Source organism: Gossypium hirsutum, chromosome A10 (genome assembly GCF_007990345.1).
Source record: "Gossypium hirsutum isolate 1008001.06 chromosome A10, Gossypium_hirsutum_v2.1, whole genome shotgun sequence".
In the NCBI taxonomy this organism is placed as follows: Eukaryota; Viridiplantae; Streptophyta; class Magnoliopsida; order Malvales; family Malvaceae; genus Gossypium; species Gossypium hirsutum.
In genome coordinates this window covers 5,097,709-5,122,559 of record NC_053433.1, presented here as the reverse complement: position 1 = coordinate 5,122,559, position 24,851 = coordinate 5,097,709, and the positions used below count along the sequence as shown (strand labels likewise).

At 36.8% G+C, this 24,851-nt stretch overlaps 1 protein-coding gene across 1 annotated transcript; it reads left to right on the top strand.

Annotated features, from left to right (window-relative positions):
* The first annotated feature begins 16,797 nt into the window (after positions 1-16,797).
* On the top strand, positions 16,798-18,024 carry LOC121208522 (uncharacterized). The gene is made up of 3 exons (XM_041079386.1): positions 16,798-16,856; positions 17,046-17,221; positions 17,666-18,024. Exons 1-3 carry the CDS (start codon positions 16,798-16,800, stop codon positions 17,794-17,796), a joined length of 366 nt encoding a protein of 121 aa, XP_040935320.1. The 3' UTR covers positions 17,797-18,024.
* The last annotated feature ends 6,827 nt before the right edge of the window (positions 18,025-24,851 follow it).

The window sequence follows — 24,851 nt, the reverse complement described above, 5'->3', positions numbered from 1 at the left end:
ACAATTTCGGGCTTTTAAGTGTTGAACTGTGTAGTGTACTGAAAAAGAGAGGGGGGATTAGACAAAATGATGAACAAAGAATTATTTTCAACCTCATAATGGCCAGCCGCTAACATAAATAAATGTGGTGCTTGAACTGTGAGCATTGATTACCATCCTTTTAGGCTTTTGAGAAAGTTAATTATATAGAAAAACATAGGCATAAGATCTCAGGCCGGATTTTTACTCTAAGTTAATGGTTGAGATTACTCTTAAGCTTTTCATGTTTTGAGGTTGAAAACCCTCCATTTTACACCATGAAGAAAATAAAGAATCTTATTTTGTATTTGTAATATTTAACTTACAAATATGGTTCTGTTGGTAAGAACAAATGAACAATGGGGGGATTTGAGAGATCTTCAAAGATAGTAAGTAGTTTGTTGACACCATTTTTTGATGAAACGGGGTCGACTTGGATTTTAAAAAAAAGAATGAAAACGGGAGTCGCCACCAATCCCTTTTTTTGACGAGGTGTGATCGGGTCACCTCAAAAAGTGATTGTTTTTAATAAATGATTTAATTTTATTGAAACAACGATTTTGGTCTACGAAATTCAGAAAAATGAATTCGGGAGTCGGCTACGCACGAGGAAGGATTAGCACCCTCGATACGCCCAAAATTGGTACCTAGTTGATTAATTAGTGTCTTAGTGTCGAAAATTGAAAATTTGAAGAGTTTTAAAAATACGATCCTTAAAAGAAACTCTGATAACATGAATTGAAATATAAGATTCTCTTGTTCCGAAGGAATATCACATCCAGCACGTTAGGACACGATACTCTAAACCATCGAAACCAAGATCACCTTATAGTTTAATGAAACCATACTTTGAAGCTTTAATAGGATATTTGGCTATTTAGTCAAACGAGAAATCGAAACCCAGCACGTTAGGGTACGTTATCTCGATTTTCCAAACGCGAAATATTGCCTTATTTAGAAAAAATTTTCTTTTGGTGTTTAGTGTCAATGCTTGACAAAACAATAACGAATGCGACAAAGTGAGCAAAATAAAATGAGTAACAACAATACAATAGGCAAAATGGAATGACGAGGCGATTACATAAACAAAGCATACAAATAAATAAATAGAACTAACATTTTAGAAAAAGCACAAGGGTATATGAATAAATAAACAAACACCAAATAACAATGATGACAATAAATACAATTATGTAAAAATGTGTATGCATGTATGATTTAAAGCCATAAAATAAGAAATGCATGTAAATTACAGAATATGAGAACATAGATAAATGTATACATATATAAAAAAAATCGGTAAGTATTATAAAAATAACAACGATGTTAAAATGATAGTGATGAGTTTAAAATAGATAATTCAAAACAAGAGATTTAAGGTTAATAATGTACACAAAAAAATGGTATATATATATAAGATAAAACAAATAATGTATATAAAGTAATACGAAGGAAAAGAAAAATCTTTGAAACGAAAAACAAATAAAACATTTTTAAATAAATAAGTTGCGTTTAAAAGATATGTAAAACAAGTGTAAATAATAAAACAATTTTAACTAAATAATACATAAAATGGGTTCAAAATGAAGATAAAAATGACAATTTAAAAGGAAACAATAGAAAGCAGTTTATAATATTTAACATATATAATACATCTTAAACATAAAATAAAACAAACAATAATAAAAGCAAATCGATATACATATAAAAAAATTTGAAATGTCAGTAAACTTAAAATAATATATATATATGTAAATAAAATTATCTAATATAAATGATACGAGAAAGAAAGACTAATAATAATAAAACCGCTTAAATGAAATGACATAAAAATCTACACAATTTAAAAAAGAAAATAAGATGAAATCAAAATGAACAAGGAGACTAATAATAATAAACAAAATAATTTGAAAGAAAAGTAAATATATATATATTTATGAAATAAAGAACTAAGGATGAAAATGGAAACGGAACAGAATCTGGGGATTGAAACTGTAAATAAATATAACAGGTGGCTAAGGGGCTGAAATAAAAGGCGTTGAGGATATGGGGGATCGATTGCGAATATTCCCGTCCCGTATGCGCATCGTTTTGCGCGGGACCAGGTTGAAAAGGGCGCAAAATTCGATGGCCAAAATTAAAGGAAACAAAATGTTTCATTGAGGGTGCCGCAGAATTTGGGGGGGGACCAAAGGCACAAATTACCCATTAGGGCAATAGTGCACAGGTCTTTCTTCCATTAACGACGCCCTATGGAATATTATAAATAGAAAACAAAATTAAATAAATAAATAGAACCCTAAAAAAGAAATTAGCCCCCACTTCTTTCTCTCTTCTTTCAGACAATCTAAGAATCCCAAAAAAATGAAGGGGGTTCCCTTTTCTGTTCCAAGGTTCCAAGACTACGAACCCCGTCGCCGACTTCGCCGCACCACCACTATCGCCGGTGGCCGACGACAAGCGACCACGGAGGTAAGTTTCTCGTATTTCTCTTTTCTTACATTTTTCATTTTTGAATGCACAAGAAGAGAAAAAAAGGTGAAATAAAATATGCTGAAATTATAATGCAAAAAAAAAACAAAAAGGAAAAATCCTCTAAAAATCGTTCTGCTTTTGGTATGTCTTGTTCACAAAACAATCGTCTGATTGAGATTGATTCTTAAGAAATAAAAAAAAGAATGAATAAGTAAATAAATGGAGATCTTGAGAAATAAAAAAGAATGAATAAGTAAATAAATGGATAGCAAGCAGTTTGAAGATTAAAATCAACCTTTCAATATTTCTTTGTTTCCTTTTGATTTTCTAGTGTTCGTAAAAGAGAGGAAGCCCGTACAATCGTCTGATTTTCGGCTTTTATAGCCGATTTACAGCCTTTTAGTTTCTATTTTTTTGTCACTTTGCTATTTGGCTTCTTGCAGGTGGCCATGGCCGACAGTGGTGGCAGAAGCGTGTGAGTGGAGGTGTGGGCTGGAGGCGTGGCAGACGAGGAGGTGGAGCGGCACACATGCGGCGCTCATGGGCAGTTGGGGCTAGGGTTTGCTGTTGCTGAAAGTTTGTTATGGGCTATTAGGTTTGGGCTTGAATTTGGGTTTGGGCATTTTTGGGTTAATTTTTGTTGTAATGGACTGGAAGTGTTTTATTAGTTTGGTTTGTTTGGGTTGGTTTGCTGGTATGGGCCCGGGTAAAATGGGCTCGTACAGCTGCCCCTCTTTGCTCATTTTCGCGTAACGAGAATAGAGCAAAGACATCAAAAGGGCCAATTTTGCCCGGTCTTGCCGAGTCTTGACTTTTTGGTGCTCATCTTCTTTAAGCAGCCTTATTCCAACCTGTCACGTCTTGTTGCTTCGATCCACTCTTCTGCAACTTCAGATACGCCTTGTAGCTTCAATCTACTCTGCTACGACTCCATGGGGATGAGATTTGTGTTTTTAGTCTGCTCCACTACTACTTAGGGAGATAAGACTGTAATCTTCGATCTGCTTCTCTGCCAAATACAGGAAGGCAAGATCTGCAATCTTCGATCTACTTCAACACCAGTATGGGAAGACAAGATCTGTATCTTGGATCCACTTCCTATCAATATAGGAAGATAGGACCTGCTATCTTCGATCTACTTCACGCCAATACATGAAGACAAGATCTGCTTTCTGCGATCTACTTCGCCACCAATATGGGAAGACAAGATCTGCATCTTGGATCCACTTCCTATCAATATAGGAAGATAGGACCTGCTATCTTCGATCTACTTCACGCCAATACATGAAGACAAGATCTGCTTTCTGCGATCTACTTCGCCACCAATATGGGAAGACAAGATCTGCATCTTGGATCCACTTCCTATCAATATAGGAAGATAGGACCTGCTATCTTCGATCTACTTCACGCCAATACATGAAGACAAGATCTGCTTTCTGCGATCTACTTCGCCACCAATATGGGAAGACAAGATCTGCATCTTGGATCCACTTCCTATCAATATAGGAAGATAGGACCTGCTATCTTCGATCTACTTCACGCCAATACATGAAGACAAGATCTGCTTTCTGCGATCTACTTCGCCACCAATATGGGAAAACAAGATCTGCATCTTGGATCCACTTCCTATCAATATAGGAAGATAGGACCTGCTATCTTCGATCTACTTCACGCCAATACATGAAGACAAGATCTGCTTTCTGCGATCTACTTCGCCACCAATATGGGAAGACAAGATCTGCATCTGACTTCAATCCATCCCATTGTAACTTCATGGGTATAGGATCTGTTCCTTTGATCTGTTCTCTGGGAATATGACCTAAAAAATCAATTTTATGGACCTATTTACGCCTAGTGTTTAGGATGACATGATCAGAGTGGATCAAATGCTCCTAACTAGATGTGTATGAATGATATTTGCAGAATGTCATGAGAATGATCCCTTTTTAATCGCTTAGGTTGTCATTACTCGAAATTTATTAACGGTTCTATCACCGCCCCTTCTCGTTCAGCTGGTATCTTTGACAGAAAAAACTAAGGAAATAGTTGCAATTTAGACTATTCTTCCTCCAATGCTTCTAACCCTTAAGTTTGGTCAGTTCTAAACAATAGTCCTGTTTCAGGTCCTCGTACTATTTAGAAGCTTTCAGAGTAATATGTAGAACTCCTTCTGCTTGAATATTACCAGTCCAGTAATCATTATTTTAATGAAAAATGCTTGAAAAAGATTATCAAGATGGACAAGATAAAATTTTGCTGAGAGCAAAACTCGAAATGAATAAATCAATCAAGATAGCAAATTTTGCTGAGATATGATGAAAAAGATTATCACAATGAATAAGATGGAACTTTATTGAGAGCAGGGCTCTAAATGAACAAATAGAAAATTTTGCTAAGATGTAAATAAGATAAAAACAGGTGCCCCAGATATCGCAGCATGAACTTCTCTGCACAAACTTCTTAAGGACCCTTTTGAACTTGATATGTGTTTAGAAGTCCTAGAAGGCTTTGTTGATGCCCCAAGATGTAGCATCTTTCCTTCTTGTTAATTCGGAGAAGACAAAACTACTCTATGCCTCATCTTTGATCGAAAATTTGAATTGCCCATTCCTGGGTTTTCAATTCAAAACCCATTTGGTCTCAAGGTGCCCTTTGCGGGTTTTTCGCCTTGGCCTCTCCCTTTTTTTTTAGGCAAAGTACCTCTTCACTGAATCCGAATTCACAGGATTGGGCAAGCTTTTGCCATCCATCCCAGTTAAAATTAATGCCCCTCCTGAAAAGGCCTTTTTTACTACATAAGGTCCCTCCCAGTTTGGCATCCACTTTCCTCTGAAGTCTTTTTGTATGGGAAGGATCTTCTTCAATACCAAGTCCCCTTCATGGAATTTTTTAGGACGAACTTTCTTATTGTAAGCTCGCATCATTGTTTCTGGTACATTTGACCATGACGGATAGCTCTTAACCTCCTTTCTTCAATCAAGTTCAGCTGATCATATCGGGATTGGATCCATTCTGCTTCGTCTAACTTTAGTTCTGAAAAAACTCGGAGAGAGGGAATTTCAACCTCAATTGGCAGCACTGCCTCCATTCCATAAACCAAAGAGAATGGTGTTGCCCCGGTAGAAGTCCTGACAGACGTTTGATAAGCATAGAGGGCGAATGGCAACTTCTCGTGCCAATCTCTATAGGTCTCAGTCATTTTCCCCACAATCTTTTTGATATTTTTATTGGCTGCCTCCACCGCACCATTCATCTTCGGACGATATGGCGATGAGTTGTGGTGCTTGATATTGAATTGACTACAAACCTCTGCTATCGTGCTATTATTCAAATTTAATGCGTTGTCAGATATAATCCTTTCGGGCATTCCATACCGACATATGATTTCCTTCTTTAAAAACTTGCTGACAGCTGCCTTTGTGACGTTGGCGTAAGAAGTAGCCTCTACCCACTTAGTAAAGTAGTCAATCACTACAAAAATGAAACGATGTCCGTTTGAAGCCTTTGGCGATATCGGCCCAATGACGTCCATGCCCCACATGGAGAAAGGCCATGGGGAAGTCATGACATGAAGAGGTGATGGAGGCACATGAATTTTGTCTCCGTAAATCTGGCATTTATGGCACTTCTTAGCATATTTGATGCAGTCTCCTTCCATGGTAGACCAATAATATCCAAATCTCATGATCTGTCTGGCCATTGTGAAACCGTTAGCGTGTGTTCCACAAATACAATCATGGACTTCTTCCAAGATCTGTTTGGCCTCCACAGCGTCCACACATCTTAACAGCACCTGATCTTTTCCTCTTTTGTACAGGATCTCTCCATCTAAGACGTAATCACTGGCCAGCCTCCTCAACATTCTCTTGTCATTCTCAGTTGCTTGGTTTGGGTATTCACGATTTTTTACGTATCGCAATATATCCTGATACCAAGGGTTGTCGTCCTTTTCTTCTTCTTCGTCAAGGTTACAACAGTGGGCTGGAGCATCATAAATACTCATTTGGATAGGCTTCACATCCTCTGGTCTATTTACTTTGATCATGGAAGCCAATGTAGCTAAAGCGTCGGCCATCTGATTCTCGTCTCGTGGGAGATAACAAAAAGTGATGTCGTCGAACTCCTCAATCAATTCTAGGACTATCCTTCGGTAACTAATCAACTTAGGGTCTCTTGTTTCCCATTCGCCTTTGAGCTGATAAATTACCAATGCCGAATCCCCATATACCTCAAGTACCTTGATTTTGCGTTCCATAGCCGCACGGATTCCCATGATACATGCTTCATATTCCGCCATGTTATTTGTGCAATCAAAATCTAGTTTACTGGTGAAAGGATAATGATCACCGTTTGGAGATACCAAGACTGCCCCAATCCCGTTGCCCATGGCATTTGAGGCTCCGTCAAAATTTAATTTCCAAGTATGGCCTTCTTGTGTGCTTGCTTCAGTAGTTGCCACATACATCAGATCCTCATTTGGGAAATCAAAGTTCAAAGGCTCATAGTCGTCCAGGGCTCTACTTGCTAGAAAATCTGCTATCGCGCTCCCTTTTACAGCCTTTTGATTCACATAGGTTATGTCAAATTCAGATAGTAGAATTTGCCATCGGGCCATCCTTCTATTTAGAGTAGTTGACTCCATCATGTATTTCAGAGGGTCTAACTTTGAGATTAACCAAGTCGTATGGTACAACATGTATTGTCTCAATCTTCGAGTAGTCCAAACCAATGCGCAACATAATTTTTCAATTGGCGAATATCTCGTTTCGCATTCAGCGAACTTCTTACTGAGATAGTAGATCGCTCTTTCCTTTCATCCTGACTCATCATGTTGGTCGAGCACGCACCCCATGGAATTCTCAAATACTGCCAAGTATAGTATTAGTGGTTTGTCAGGGCAAGGTGGCATCAGTACTGGGGCGTTGGACAAGTAATGTTTAACTCTTTCGAAAGTTTTCTGGCACTCCTCATCCCATACACCTGGATTGTGTTTCCTAAGAAGACGGAATATGGGGTCACATTTCTCGGTTAATTGTGAAATAAATCGAGCGATGTAATTTAGTCTTCCTAGGAAACCCCGAACTTCTTTTTGAGTACTTGGCGGAGGTAATTCTTGTATGGCCTTAACTTTGTCTGGGTCAATTTCAATTCCCTTTTCGCTGACTAAGAATCCTAGCAATTTTCCTGATCTAGCCCCGAAAGTACACTTGGCTGGGTTAAGTTTTAGCTGGAACTTCCTTAACCTCAGAAACAGTTTTCTCAGAACTTGCACGTGTTCCCTTTCTGTTCTGGATTTTGCGATCATGTCATCAACATAAACTTCTATCTCTTTATGCATCATATCATGGAATAATGCTACCATGACTCTCTGATACGTTGCTCCCGCATTTTTCAATCCAAAAGGCATCACTTTATAACAAAACGTCCCCCACATCGTTATGAATGTGGTCTTCTCCCTGTCTTTAGAAAGCATCTTAATTTGGTTGTACCCGGAGAAACCATCCATGAAAGAGAACAGTGAGTATCCGGCCGTGTTGTCTACCAAGGTATCAATATGAGGCAGTGGGAAATTATCCTTTGGGCTGGCTTTGTTCAAGTCCCTATTCGCACCTTCCCATCTTTCTTAGGAACAGGGACTATATTGGCTACCCATTCTGAGTACTTGACCACCTGTAAGAAACCAGCATCAAATTGCTTCTTAACTTCTTCCTTTATTTTTAGCAAGACATCAGGCCTCATCCTTCGAAGCTTTTGTTGGACTGGTTTGTATTCTTCCTTTATAGGCAATCGGTGTACCACGATATCAGTACTTAAACCTGGCATATCTTGGTAGGACCATGCGAAGACATCTTTAAACTCTTGAAGCAACTCAACAAGGTCTCGCCTTGTTTCCTTGGCCATGCAAGCGCCAACTTTTACCTCTCTGCCCTCTTCTAAGATCACAACTTCTACTGATTCCTTATAGGGTAGAATTTATTTTTCTTCTTCTTCCATCATTCTTAACAAATCCGGAGATAAAACGCTGTCTTGGTCACCTTCAAAATCTTGAGGATCATCTATACTCATGTCTTGTTCGAATAGAGACTCTGAATTAGTAACAGCGTCGCTCATCTCGTTGATATCTGAAGACCTGTTATAGGAACAAATGGAGTACCAAATAAAAGAATCTAAGAATACTTGTATGCATAGTATGATTATGAAAAGAATGAAAGAATATTTGCTCAAGATGAAACTGAATGATAAGTTTTCACTGAAATTAGATTTTGGACGTGTGCCTTTTACAAAAGATTCTTATCACCCCCAGGCTTAGGGCAACAAGTGTTCTGAATATTACTCTGAATTAGTTCTAAATGTTACAGGGATCTCTTCTGCAGTCCAGTTATTCAGAACACTTCCAGGTTCGTAAGGACAAATGCCTGATAAATTCCTTTCCACCCTTTCTTCCGCGGATATGGCATTGATGTCCAACCTCTCAATCCTTCCTTCTGTAACCTCATCATTCTCTTCAGGGTGGACAATTCCCCCTGAAACAAAAGTCTTAGATATATGGGGAAAGGTTATCGGTCCCCACTTGACTTCTATCCCGCCCAAATGTGATCTTCTCTTTTCTTGCTTTTTCTCCATCTCTTTCCTCCTTTCCCTCGCATTAGGCTTATATTCCAAACCATAACGGTCCTGTTTGTTAACTAGGATCGGTACTCCGACCCTTCCCTGGAGGTATTTTTCTAATCCTCTTCCAGACAATGCTCCCTTTCCCATCGTTAGCTGTAAGCTCATTGACGTAGCTTTGGATATCTTAGGCTCTGGGATTTTGCTCATCTCGATGACAAATGTGGCATTTACGAATTCCAAAGATCAGAATGAACATTCTATCGCTTCACTATCAGCCTCTATGTATGGCATATCATCGGTGACTGATGCAATGATGTCTTCTTCTGCATCTATAGTCACCAATCGACCCTTTATCACCAATTTTAACTTTTGGTGAAGTGACGATGGTACAGCTCCTGCAGAATGGATCCAAGGCCTCCCCAATAGGCAATTGTAAGATGGTTTAATATCCATTACCAAAAAGTCCACCTCGTATGTATTTGGACCAATCAATAGAGGTATCTCGATTCTCCCCATCACTTTTCTCTGAGTGCCATCAAATGCTCTCACTATATTTTGGCATGATTTCATGTGAGAACTATCCACAGGTAGCCTGTTTAATATGGACAGGGGTAAAACATTCAGGGCCGATCCATTGTCAACGAGTACCGCCGGTAGTATACACCCCTTGCAACGGGCAGTGATGTGCAAGGCCTTGGTAGATCCCATACCACCTGGCGGGATCTCATCATCGTTGAAGAAGATGAAGTTATCGGTATTTATATTGTTAACCAGGCGATCCAATTTGTTCACTGAGATATCTTTAGCGACATAAGTCTCATTTAGCACTTTTATCAACGCATTACGATGTATCTCTGAACTTAGAAGTAACTCGAGCACTGAGATGCGAGCCGGTTGCTTATGCAGTTGTTCCACCACGCTATACTCGCTATGCTTCAAGAATTTTAGGAATTTTCTAGCCTCATTTTCAGTCACCAGTGTGTTAATATGCGGTTCAATTCCGGTCGTCTTCGTTTTATCTTGTTCAACCGCCAAGGTTTTTCCTTTTATAGGCTCCCTTTTTGTATTTCCCGGGTCGTAACGTTTTCCACTACGCGTATAGAAGCCTGCGTCATTACCCTCTTCTGAAGCATTTATCGGGTTCTCCTCTCCCGTGATCATCACATTGCAGTCATAATTTCAAGGAATCTTTTTGCTATCCTTGTAAGGAAAGGCTACAGGTTTTTGGATTATGACCCTTGGCGCCAGTTGTATTCCAGATCCTGTGCTTGTTGGCCTTGAAATAATCACCACCGGGTGATTTTGGGCCTTTCTCGTAGGCCCCTCCTCCGAGGCATAAACTTCTCCTTTTTCAAGTCCTTTGATCTCTTCATAAAATTCTAGCTCTTTGTTGTTCATCAGATTTTGTACCATGGCCTTGAATTCAGTGCAGTTTTGAATGTCATGGTCTTCTTCAGCATGAAACTCGCAGTACGTCTTCGTTCCTTCGGGCCTTTCTTTTGAATCTTGTTTGATGAGACCTCCTTCTATCATTTGTCTCCAAACCCAACTCAATGGGGTTTTTATCTCTGCAATGTCAGTTTTGATTCTCTTTCTCCCACCTTCGATTATTGTGTTTACCCCTTTATCAGCATGATCGGGTAACGGATTCGCTGCTACGTTGGGTCCTAATGGGTTGTCAAACTTCACAATCCCCATCTTAATGAACCTTTCCACCGCCTTTTTAAACCCAGTGCAGTTCTCAATTGAGTGCCCTGGTATCCCTGCATGGTATTCACATTGGGCATTCGTGTCATACCATTTGGGATATGGAGGTTGCATGGGCTCTAGATAAAATGGAGATACTATGTGTGCATCAAATAACTTCTGATACAGTTCCCCGTATGTTATTGGAATGGGCGTGAATTGAAGTCTCTCTGTGTTAGTCCTTGTGTTAGGCCTCGTGTTGGGTTCCTGCCTTGAGGGGGCTTGGTGACTAGTGGTTATCATTTTTGGAGGGCCAACAGTAATCGGTTTTGAATGGCTCTTGCTATATGTGTTTACGTTGTTTACTTCGCCCTCTTTTTTCTTTGGGGCTGGTCTTTTGAAGTTTTCCCCCGTGTCAATTTTACCGCTCCTTACCGTGTTCTCAATCATTTCACCAGACATTACCATATCCGAGAAGCTCTTGGTAGCACTCCCCAACATGTGGTTGATGAACGGGGCTTTCAAAGTGTTGATAAATAACATGGTGACCTCTTTTTCCAAAAGGGGTGGCTGGACTTGTGTTGCCACTTCTCTCCATCGTTGGGCGTATTGCCTGAAATTCTCGCTAGGCTTTTTTTCCATGTTTTGTAACGTAATTCGATCGGGTGTTATATCCGTTACATGACTGTATTGCTTCATAAAAGCTTGCGCCAAGTCTCTCCATGAACTAACTTTAGCACAACTCAGTTGGTTGTACCATTTGGCTGCAGATCCGATCAAACTGTCCTAGAAGCAGTGGATTAACAGCTGATCATTGTTGACGTATCCTGTCATTCTTCGATAGAACATAGTTATATGAGCTTCAGGACAACTAGTCCCATTATATTTTTCGAATTCCGGCATTTTGAACTTAGGTGGGAGTACTAAATCAGGGACCAAACTCAGATCCTTGGCGTCAACCCCGCGATGATAGTCGATGTTCTCCATGGCTCTAAATTTTTCCTCTAACCATCTACATCGGTCCTCCAGTTGTTTTGGCAGGTTCATTCTTGTTTTTTCTGTTTCTGCCACGTCATCAAGGTCCGGGACCACCGGATTAGTGGGATTATCCCCAGGATTAAAACCCGAGCCCATTTGAAAATGCACTGGTACCGAGGTACCAGCCAGATATTGAGGTCCTATGGTAACTGGTACCCTCTGTGGGTACACCTCTGGTTGTGCTTGGATGTTAGTTGGGGTGAAACCTGGAGGATAAACAGGGTCATCGTGATCCTCCCCAGCATCAACTACGGGGTCTTTTCCTTTGTTATTCCCTCCAGCCAATAACTGCTTTAATTGGTTCATCACGGTGTTCTGGGATTCTAACATGTCCTGCTGGATTTTTTCCAGTCGTTCATGCATCTGATCTTGCATCTCTCGTTGCAACTGTTCCAATCTTTCCAACCTTTGATCCATTGCTTTTGTTTGGCGACGAGTACCGTAGTGATATTTGATTAGATTTTTGTTGGTTTCCAGGGTAACTGTCATAATTTAATTTTATTAGGGTCATTTTATGAGATGTAATGCAAATGTATGAGATGAATGCAAAAAAAGAGGCATTGATTCGAATTCAATTTCATTAGAAAACTCAACTAGAAAGCAAATTTCTTTACATAAAATAAATTACATATACGGCTTCGCCTTTATACCCAAAGCCTTAACCTTCCTAAGAAGCCAAGCTAAATCTCGACCTCGGCTTGATTCTGACTCATATTTTAAACTCAATACATCGGCCTGAACTGCTAATGTTTGCAGATGATCAGCCACTTCCTGCACTTGAGTCACAACTTCGCCCATAACGTAATCTCTATCTCTAATCTGACTTTGAGAATGATGGAATTGCTCTTGCCATTGATCATTACTCCTCTCAAGAAGCTCCATTCGTAGCTCAGAATTGTGTAATGCGTCCTCAAGCTCCTCTACCTTTCCTTTCAGTTCTTCGATCTTATTTAAGCTTGCTCTTAATTCGATCATGGAGTTGCGACTACGGTACGAGTGAAGTGACTTTTCTAGCTCTGCCACCTTGGCCTTTAATCCTGCCTTCTCATTTCGGCACTCTAACAAACTCCTTTCCAAAGCGTTTTCTCGAGCTCGAGCATCTTGAAATTTCTTTCCCACTGATCGGCCCTATTCTTTTCCTCATTAATCTCTTGTCGCCACTGCTCTGACGTTTTACCCAGACCGACAGTTCTCATTGACAATCGCAGCTTCTTGTAATCTGTTTTTAGACTATCCAAATCCTCTTCAGCGTTCTTTCCCTTCCTTAATTTATCGGCTTCTAGCTTGTGGATATCGATGTCTAATCCCAAATGCACTCTTTCTTCTTCTAGTTGTTCTATCCTCTTTCCCAACTCAGAATTTCTTTTCTCAAAGTCTCGTTTGATGATCTCTAATTCTGACGGAACTACTTGTAGATGCTCCTCTATAGACTGAACGCAATCTTCCCTCGGCTTAGGGATGTTGTCATTGACTCTTTTACTCCACCACTCATAATATTCTGAAGTTGTCATCGCTTCTACGGTAAATCTTTTCATTCGGTGAACCTATTTCCAAGCTTTAGATATTTCTCGAGTTTTTCTCTTGTAGTTTTCATCCTTATAAGAAAACTCACATTGAGCCAGCCCTTGTGTTGCTGGTATGAACTGTCTCGATCTATATTGTCTTAATACGATTAAAGGGGCATAACCGACAGCTCCCCAAATTCCGAGTAAAGGGACCCAGTCGAAATCCCCACATCGATACAGGATCTCGTCGGGTACCATCCAAGGAGCTTTCCATTCAACGTCATCCTCCTGAAGATTTTGGAGAATCGTCATCCACTTTTCTTCCGTGATGTCGTCTCGTCTTGGTGTAGCAACTTGTTCCTTCAATGGGGAATAGTCTTCTGAGAAGACTCGATAGGAAACATTTTCCACCTTCCAAAAGTGACTATGGAACCACACCAATAGTAGCTGCACGCATCCGATGAACCTTCCCTCCCCTGCTCTTCGACATGCGCTTAGAGATCTGAAGGTTTCTGCTAAGATTGCCGGGATGGGCGTGACTCCTTTACTAAGCCGATCGAACAAATCAGAGACGACCTCATCTACATGCCCTAAAGCTCTAGGGAAAATTACCAATCCATAGATACCTAGAGCGAAGACATCCACTCTTTTCTTCACATCAGGGTGGGCTAATACTAAATCTCGCAAGCTTTTCCAAGGAACGCATTTACTGTCTCCTTTCTGTTGGATCCGGGCAGCGACCCACTGTTCGCTCATCCCTGTAATGCTCATCAATTTTTTTAATAATGTCGGGACACTAGCAGCTCTAGAATAGGCCTTGTCAATTTGAATCTTTGGACACCGAAGCAAGGTCGTATATTCTTCCACGGTGGGCACCAAGTCCACTTTTCCAAAAGTGAAACAACTGTAAGCAGGATTCCAAAACTGGGCTAGGGCTCGGAATAAATGCTTGTCCACTTTGATACCAAGTAGGTAAGGCAAGTCCCCGTAGTCACAGTAAAACATCTGCTTGGTCCCGTCGTCCCATTGATCCCGTATTTCCTTCATTTCTCGAAGATCATTTTGGATTACGCTGATACGGGTGAAGTCCCATAACTCTGATACATACCCTTCTGCAAGACTATCGCCTTTCTCTCTCCACATCGTTTCAGCCCACACTCGTACAGCTGCATTGTCTTCTACTTTATCAAGAAACCTCTTTTCCATGATAAGCTTTCTATCTATACTGAACGTGAATCGACACCTCTTTTGAAATGAAAATGCCATGCAATCACAAACAAAGCAAATCAGAGCTAGGATTTAAAGTAAACAATAATAAATAAAGCATCTATTCGGTAAGCACTAGGGTTTGGAATAGCTCTATCTCGGTGGGTTCTTACGGCTCGCTATATGTGGTTTGGTTCTAAAGTAAGGGTACCTGAACCAGCAGATTCCTCGATCCTCACCCATTATAGGCTTATATGGACCGAGTTCAGTTCAGGGGAATACATTTCCCTATGGCCATGCGGAGATGAAAATCTCACGAAGACATAGGTACGGATGTATCCCGGAAGCGATTCACTATCCCATGCGGAGGTGAAAACCTCACGAAGGCGTAGTTTCTCACTCCCACTTAAAAGGGTATGACCAGCGGTCATGCAATGCAATGTGCAGAGGTATAAAATAAAATACAGAACACGATAAAAAATATAATTCAAAACAAAAGAGATGCAATGAGAGGATCGTAAATTTAAATCGAATTTTCCACTTTCAACAAAAAGACAAGAAATAATCAACACGTGGCTTGACTCTCTTATGATCCCCAGTGGAGTCGCCAAGCTGTTGACACCATTTTTGATGAAACGGGGTAGACTTGGATTTAAAAAAAAAGAATGAAAACGGGAGTCGCCACCAATCTCTTTTTTTGACGAGGTGTGATCGGGTCACCTCAAAAAGTGATTATTTTTAATAAATGATTTAATTTTATTGAAACAACGATTTTGGTCTACGAAATTCAGAAAAATGAATTCGGGAGTCGGCTACGCACGAGGAAGGATTAGCACCCTCGATACGCCCAAAATTGGTACCTAGTTGATTAATTAGTGTCTTAGTGTCGAAAATTGAAAATTTGAAGAGTTTTAAAAATACGATCCTTAAAAGAAACTCTGATAACATGAATTGAAATATAAGATTCTCTTGTTCCGAAGGAATATCACATCCAGCACGTTAGGACACGATACTCTAAACCATCGAAACCAAGATCACCTTATAGTTTAATGAAACCATACTTTGAAGCTTTAAGAGGATATTTGGCTATTTAGTCAAACGAGAAATCGAAACCCAGCACGTTAGGGTACGTTATCTCGATTTTCCAAACGCGAAATATTGCCTTATTTAGAAAAATTTTCCTTTTGGTGTTTAGTGTCAATGCTTGACAAAACAATAACGAATGCGACAAAGTGAGCAAAATAAAGTGAGTAACAACAATACAATAGGCAAAATGGAATGACGAGGCGATTACATAAACAAAGCATACAAATAAATAAATAGAACTAACATTTAGAAAAAGCACAAGGGTATATGAATAAATAAACAAACACCAAATAACAATGATGACAATAAATACAATTATGTAAAAATGTGTATGCATGTATGATTTAAAGCCATAAAATAAGAAATGCATGTAAATTACAGAATATGAGAACATAGATAAATGTATACATATATAAAAAAAATCGGTAAGTATTATAAAAATAACAACGATGTTAAAATGATAGTGATGAGTTTAAAATAGATAATGCAAAACAAGAGATTTAAGGTTAATAATGTACACAAAAAAATGGTATATATATATAAGATAAAACAAATAATGTATATAAAGTAATACGAAGGAAAAGAAAAATCTTTGAAACGAAAAACAAATAAAACATTTTTAAATAAATAAGTTGTGTTTAAAAGATATGTAAAACAAGTGTAAATAATAAAACAATTTTAACTAAATAATACATAAAATGGGTTCAAAATGAAGATAAAAATGACAATTTAAAAGGAAACAATAGAAAGCAGTTTATAATATTTAACATATATAATACATCTTAAACATAAAATGAAACAAACAATAATAAAAGCAAATCGATATACATATAAAAAAATTTTGAAATGTCAGTAAACTTAAAATAATATATATATATGTAAATAAAATTATCTAATATAAATGATACGAGAAAGAAAGAATAATAATAATAAAACCGCTTAAATGAAATGACATAAAAATCTACACAATTTAAAAAAGAAAATAAGATGAAATCAAAATGAACAAGGAGACTAATAATAATAAACAAAATAATTTGAAAGAAAAGTAAATATATATATTTATGAAATAAAGAACTAAGGATGAAAATGGAAACAGAACAGAATCTGGGGATTGAAACTGTAAATAAATATAACAGGTGGCTAATGGGCTGAAATAAAAGGCGTTGAGGATATGGGGGATCGATTGCGAATATTCCCGTCCCGTATGCGCATCGTTTTGCGCGGGACCAGGTTGAAAAGGGCGCAAAATTCGATGGCCAAAATTAAAGGAAACAAAAGGTTTCATTGAGGGTGCCGCAGAATTTGGGGGGGACCAAAGGCACAAATTACCCATTAGGGCAATAGTGCACAGGTCTTTCTTCCATTAACGACGCCCTATGGAATATTATAAATAGAAAACAAAAATAAATAAATAAATAGAACCCTAAAAAAGAAATTAGCCCCCACTTCTTTCTCTCTTCTTTCAGACAATCTAAGAATCCCAAAAAATGAAGGGGGTTCCCTTTTCTGTTCCAAGGTTCCAAGACTACGAACCCCGTCGCCGACTTCGCCGCACCACCACTATCGCTGGTGGCCGACGATAAGCGACCACAGAGGTAAGTTTCTCGTATTTCTCTTTTCTTACATTTTCATTTTTGAATGCACAAGAAGAGAAAAAAAGGTGAAATAAAATATGCTGAAATTATAATGCAAAAAAAAAACAAAAAGGAAAAATCCTCTAAAAATCGTTCTGCTTTTGGTATGTCTTGTTCACAAAACAATCGTCTGATTGAGATTGATTCTTAAGAAATAAAAAAAGAATGAATAAGTAAATAAATGGAGATCTTGAGAAATAAAAAGAATGAATAAGTAAATAAATGGATAGCAAGCAGTTTGAAGATTAAAATCAACCTTTCAATATTTCTTTGTTTCCTTTTGATTTTCTAGTGTTCGTAAAAGAGAGGAAGCCCGTACAATCGTCTGATTTTCGGCTTTTATAGCCGATTTACAGCCTTTTAGTTTCTATTTTTTTTGTCACTTTGCTATTTGGCTTCTTGCAGGTGGCCATGGCCGACAGTGGTGGCAGAAGCGTGTGAGTGGAGGTGTGGGCTGGAGGCGTGGCAGACGAGGAGGTGGAGCGGCACACATGCGGCGCTCATGGGCAGTTGGGGCTAGGGTTTGCTGTTGCTGAAAGTTTGTTATGGGCTATTAGGTTTGGGCTTGAATTTGGGTTTGGGCATTTTTGGGTTAATTTTTGTTGTAATGGACTGGAAGTGTTTTATTAGTCTAGTTTGTTTGGGTTGGTTTGCTGGTATGGGCCCGGGCAAAATGGGCTCGTACATAGTTAAAAATAGATTTTTGCCTTGTAAAAAGAATGCTTCTTACAGTCTACCTGATTGTAATTTGTAAGCAAAATCAAACGATGAATAAAAAGAATATGTATGTATATAGTCAGGCTAATTGCCCTACCATATTTCTGTCTAAGAACAACCCATTAAAGAATGAAATCAGGGTTTGCAGGCTGCTAGACTTAAGCTAATTAACATCATTACATAAAGCCAAAACTCTCACAAAATGCCACTGTAAGCTCAGACGAAAGTGGGTTTTCAATCCATTGCCCGACTCTTTTAGCTAAAGAAACGATGGAAGAAATGATAAAGTTCCGTTGAGGGGCAACATTAACCCTGCAAATAGGGCAAGTTTTACCAACTTTAAGCCATGCATCGATACAGTGAACATGAAAACAATGGCGACACCTTAGCCACCGGAGCTTTTCCCCCTTATAAAACCTTGCTAAGGCACACCACGCAATATTCAACTCCATGGCTGTTCCCAGTACTTCCGAACCAGTTGTTATACACATGCAGGCAGCTGACGACGAGCAAAGCCATGAAAACCAAGATTACTGACAGCATCTGCTTCAAATTCAAGCCAATTTGCTTCAATGGGTTGTTCTGAAATTGAAAATATGAAAGGTTTGAATCAAGTTTTATGGTTGTATTTCATGGACTGGTAATTAAGGCAGGAGGGTGGAGCTGCTCATTACTGCCGTGTCAACTGTAGTGGCAAGTGCCCGATACGTTAAGGCAACTAATTGGAACTTGGAAACGGAAGATGATGAGCGGGAAAACTTGTGACCCCAATCTTAAACTCGTTGAAGATTTATGTTTATTCTTGGTTTTGACGTATTATAATTTTGTCTGCTATCAACGATAAGGATAGATGTTCATTCAAAGAAACAAGCAAATGTTATTGCTTAAGGTTAACATTCACTTTTAACAAGCAATATTTTATTTTTTTCTGATGATGTTCAAGTTTTTTTTTTTTTTTGGATTTTTTGGTTTAATTATTTGATTTCAGATAAAAAATTGAGAATAAATTTAATGTAATAACTTTTAATACGGGTTAATATACAATTTGATATCTGAAATTGGCTTTAATATTTAATTTGGTTCTTAAGTTTAGCTTCAATGTTTAATTTTATAGCTTTTTTTTCAATTAAGTACTTATGTTTTTAATACCAAGGCACCAAAATAAACATTAAAGTAAAGTTTAGGTACCAAATTGAATATTGAAATCAAGCTGAAATACTAAATAATATATTAACTCTTTTTTAATACTGTCCATGAGCCTTTTACACAAGGTTTGTTTTCGAATAAAAACTGTGGGCTGAAAAAGTGAGAGTACGAATCTAATCCAACCCACCAAATAAACAGGCCTTTTAATTTGTATGATGAAGTTTCAAACTTCAGTAATGAATTCCAAATATTATAGTGGCTTAGAAGCTGATCAATGGCATTTTTATTAGTACAAAAAATTTTAACATATGATATATTTGTTTTTATGATTAAATTATTATTGGGTTTTGTGTTTTAATTTGTAAGTTTTAATATGAAAATTATCGTGTTTAAAAACCAATGAGAAATTATTGTAAAAAAATCTTTGATAGAAAGATGTAACCCGAATTACAAATTTGTATTGTGATTTAAACGAGTTAATTAACTCGGGTTTAGTTAAATAAAATCTTTTTGTAATATAATCCCGATACATGGACTAATTAATTAATAAAAAATAGAAATAAAACGTGTTCTTAACATAAAAATAAATTATTAATAATAACCTTATGTGATGACTTGATGGTTAAGTGTGTTCATCGCCCTAGATGTATCTTGAGTTCAAGTTCAAATTTTACCTTATTATTATAATTCACCAAAAATAAATTATGTTTAACTAAACTTTAAGATTTATTAAATTATACTTTAATACATGTTGAACTTAAATATGTTTAGTGTGTCGATTTGATTTAGTAGTTGTAATCCTTAAAAGAGAGAGGGTTTAACCCTTTGTAACAATTGATAAAACCTTTTGTAAAAGTTTCAAAAATCTCAAAATTAAGATTTTTATAATACTTATTTTTATTTAAATTTTTGCATTTAACCTATACCATATAAGATCTAATGTCTCATTTAACAACTAATTTAACAATTTTAGTAATTGAAAGACCTTACTGATATAACCTCAATGTTTGAGAATGTAATTATAAAATATTTCATAACAATTTTTGGAAAAAGTTAACTTTTTAAATTTTAGTTTGTTTACTATTTTGTTGAGTTACTTTCTAACTAAAATTAAAGTTTTAATGAGTGAAAAGATAACATCATTAAGTTAAAATAGGACAAAACAATAAAGGTGAAAACAAAACAAGAGAAGTGTCCAAAGCCAAACTCTCCTAATTAACATCCGTATTAGCTAATCTCTAAGCAAATAGAGGAGGGGCAAACATGATGGTTACAAAGCCACCCTTACCAATGAGCGATGTTATTAGCATCCCGACTAATCCAATAAAAGTTGAAAAGATTGAAAATATGAGGCAATACTAATATAATCTTTTAGTAATAATCCTGAATCCGAAGCATTTACATGCCTCAAACAGAACACTTGTCAAATTGGCTATTGGTTTCAATGATAACACTACCCGAGTACAACGATCTAAGCCAAAAAAAGACTCGCGCACAACCAAAATTTTCATGAAACTCGAAATACACATCACAAAGCCTCCTGCATCATTGCGCACAACAGCTGCCCATCCCACAAGTCCGCTATCAACAAAAATAGTACCATCGACATTACAGTTGAGCATCCCAATAATCGGCTTCCTTCAACAAACATCACCTCCCTCAACCCTCGGATACAGAACCGACTGAGAGATAGGCTTCCAAACCAGTACATTCCAGCTATACCAAATACCCCACAGTATCCCAAGCACACGCCTCCTCAAATCATCTTTTTGGTCAATCAACATATGAGCAACAAACTCTTCAACCGAATCGTGAATAGATGCTAGCCCAACTTCTTGCTAGACAATGGTTGTAAAAAGGCAGTGACAAAGAATATGCTTCAAATCTTTGTTGGCTTGACGACATCTAAGACAAATAGGATCAATAGTACTTTCACGAGTCAAAAGATTGTTATTACAAGGGATAAAACCACGTAACAATCTCCATAGGTATTCTTTTATCTTCGGGGGCAAAGATTGGTTCCAAAGAGCAACTTGGTAACCTGACTTTACAGAAAAGCGATCATTTGTGGTAAATTGCCACATAAAACTGTTGTCGATAGGGAACCTGCTTAAAGGCATAGCAAGAATTCGCTTAGCATCATGGATCATACCCTTCATTAGAGTGAATTAAATAACAAACTTGCATATTTTCACACCCTTCAAGAGGAGTAGTGTCAACATAAAAGTTTTCACCATCATTAATCCATGGATCAATATTGAAAACGTTTCTCAAGTTCCCTTTACCAATTCGCCACCTAATATCTTTAAGAAGCACCACCTTTGCCTTGTAATACTCTTCCAAATAAAAGAGAGAGCCGAACCCTCCGTCGAATCAAGAAAGTCACTATCCGAACAGTATCTAGCTTTGAGAACCTTACATGAAAGAGACTCGGGGGAAGTAAGGAATCGCCATCCTTGCTTAGCAAGTAGCGCCAAATTAAAACAAAATAGATTACGAAACCCCAAACCACCATATTTCTTCAGAACACAGAGCCTATCTCAAGATGCCCAATGAATCCTCCTACGACCACCCTAAGAACTCACTAGAAAGAATTCATCATTTTTTGCAAATCGTCGGATGAATTATAAGGAAGAAGAAAGACACTCATACTATAAACAGGGATAGCTTGAGCCACCGTTTTATTCACCACTTCCTTCCCAACCCTTGAAAGCAACTTGTTCTTCCAATTAAGGATGCGCTTAGACAACCATTCCTTAATAAACGAGAAGACTTGGTTTTTATTCCAACCAATAAGAGATGACAATCCTAAATAATCTCCCATGATTAAGACGTTCGGTTACACCAAGAACAGCTGAGACATGGATTCGCTCATGTTGTTAGTGTTAGAACTAAGCATAATACCGGATTTCAGAAAATTAATGGTTCGCCCAGAAACAACCTCATACCGGCCGGAGTAAAATATTTTTAACCACTTCAGCCTCAGCCTCAAACGCTTGAAAAAATAAAACTGTCATAAGCAAACAACAAATAAATCCCATGCAAATTCCCATTTTCTTCAGCTTGGTGCAACAGATAGCTAAGACCTTCAGTACACAATATAAACAAGTATGGTGAAAGCAGGTCCCATTGACGAAGACCTGGAACAATAGAGTGGACTCTCTTTTCATGATGTTTTCTTTTTTGAGTTCAATGTCGGATTTAGGGTGTGAGCTAGATTTGACTTTTTAGCTTGAAGAGTGCGCTAGATGGCGCTATCATATGGTTGATAAGCTTATGAAGATGAGATCATCAAATAAGATTAACTAAATGCGAATTCAATTAGGGAAAAATTAAAATACAATATTTATTTTATTTTAGAATATACATTTTACATATTTTTTTCAACCAATATTAGTAAAAAATCTACGATTTATGATTTGAATCAAATTTAAGACAGCGTGCCATATATACAGTCAGGGTAATTGCGCTGCCGTTCTCTCAAAGAAGAACCCAGCAAAGAATGGAATAACAGGCTGCTAGGCTATGCTAACTTCATTAAAGAAAGCCAAAACTCTCACAAAATGCCTCTGTAAGCTCCGATGAAAGTGGGTTTTCAATCCATTCCCCGACTCTTTTAGTTAAAGAAACCATGGAAGAAATGATAAAGCTCCGGTAAGGGGCAACGTTAACCCTGCAAATAGGGCAAGTTGGACTAACTTCAAGCCATGCATCAATGCAGTGAGCATGAAAACAATGGTGACACATTGGCAGCCACCTGAGTTCTTCCCCATTGGAGACCATGCATGCTAAGGCACACCACGCAATATTCAACTAATTCATGCCTGTTTCCAGTACTTGCGAACCATTTGTCATAAACGTGGATGCAGCTGACGACCAGGAAAGCCATGATAATCAAGGTTACTGAGACCTTCTCGGATTATATATATTATATAGGAAAATGAAAGGTTTTGAGTCATATGTTGCGATTCTATTTCTTGGACAGGTAAGGAGGGCGGGAAAATTGTGGGGAAATATTTTACTCAATGCTGCCGTGTCCACTCCTCTGGCGACTGCAAGTGCCTGTTACGTAATTGTGACCGTAATCTTAAACTAGTTGAATGGCTTTTGACATTATAAAATTGGTTAATTCTGCTATTAGTCCTTGTGAGTAAGTTGTGAAAATTTAGACTCTATAAAATTGATCATTTTCAGTCCCTGTACTTTTTAAAAAATTTAACTTTTAGGATCCGTTTGTTTATATGTAAAAGGTTTTATAGAAAATGTTTTCTGCATTTTCCTGTGTTTGTTTCACAAAAAATAGTTTGGTCAACGAAAAATGACTTAAAGATCAAAGTAAAATAAATTATTTTCCCAGCAAAATGATTTTTGAAAAGGGTAAATTATTTTCCGGAAAAGAGCTCATCTATAGATAATTTTATTTTTTTATAAAAATTAACTTAAATTAAGCTTAATATTATTGTATTAATAATAATTTTTATTTTTATTTTTAAAAATATTTAAAATATTATATTTTTCAATATTATTAAACATACATATTTAATTATTTATATTTAATCATATAATAAATTATTAATATAATAAATATAATTTATTATTTAATAAATTATTTAATATTTTAATTTTATTTTAATAATAAAATTTAAATAATAATTTTAAATAATATTGTTCACATATTATTGAAAATATTCAATATTAATATTTTAATATTAAATATTTATTACAATTATAAATATATTAATAATAAATGTTTTGTAGTATAAAGGTTAAAATATGTCATAAGTCTATGTACACTTCACAGATTTATAATTTAGTCTTTGTACTTTTATTTTCAAGAATTTAGTCCCTTTACTTTTCAAATTTGAAAATCAAGGCCAATTGTTGACATTGTTAATTTTTTGGTCAATTTTGTTGATGTCACATTTTTAAATAAAAAATACTCACTTAATAGTCATTTAATTAAAAAATGACGTGGTAATGAATCTGAATTTAACATATTATTTTTAATATATGAAAAAATAATCTAAAATATAAAATTATAGATAAAAATAAATTCAATTAAACAATAAAAAAATAAGAAAATCTTAAATGTATGTTTGTTTAATTGAAAACAACTTTTATGAAATATTTTAAAAAAATCTACCAAACAACAGAAAATATTTTACACATTCATCTAAACACCAGAAAATATTAGCTTTTCTAGAAAAGTAAATCATTTTCCGGAAATCATTTTCAGTGAAACAAACGGAGCCTTAATCCTGACCATATGATAGTTATTAAATTCATGCAAAGTTTTTTTTTTCTTTCAAAATTTGATATGGTGAACATATTATTACAAATATAATGTCATGCATGTCAACTTACTATTTTCATATATTACAAAAAAAAAATCAGTTAACAGATTTAACAAAGTTGTTTATGTTATGACTGAAATTTGGAAATTCTAAAAATATAACGAGTATGAAATAAGAATGAACCAATTAAAGAACATAGACTAAATCAACTACTTTATGCTTAATACAGGGCTAATAGTAAAATTTAACCAAACAAATTTAAATGCTACCGTTTGATAAGGGACTAAAATTGATCAAAATACAGGTACTAAATCCATAACTTACACAAAATACAGGGTCTAATAAAAAAATTCCACCTAATAAAATTTTGTCTGCTATCATAAGATGGATATGTTCATTGAAATAGACAAGCAAGCTTAAACTAACTGTAGGCT

What these genes read in the sequence shown, in the direction of transcription:
- LOC121208522 (XM_041079386.1), top strand. Translation starts at nt 16,798, where the DNA reads ATGGGGGATCGATTGCGAATATTCCCGTCCCGTATGCGCATCGTTTTG. An exon ending in ATCGTTTTGCGCGGGACCAG is followed by an intron (nt 16,857 to 17,045) that starts GTTGAAAAGGGC and finishes ATAAATAAATAG; the next exon opens with AACCCTAAAAAAGAAATTAG. An exon ending in GACGATAAGCGACCACAGAG is followed by an intron (nt 17,222 to 17,665) that starts GTAAGTTTCTCG and finishes GGCTTCTTGCAG; the next exon opens with GTGGCCATGGCCGACAGTGG.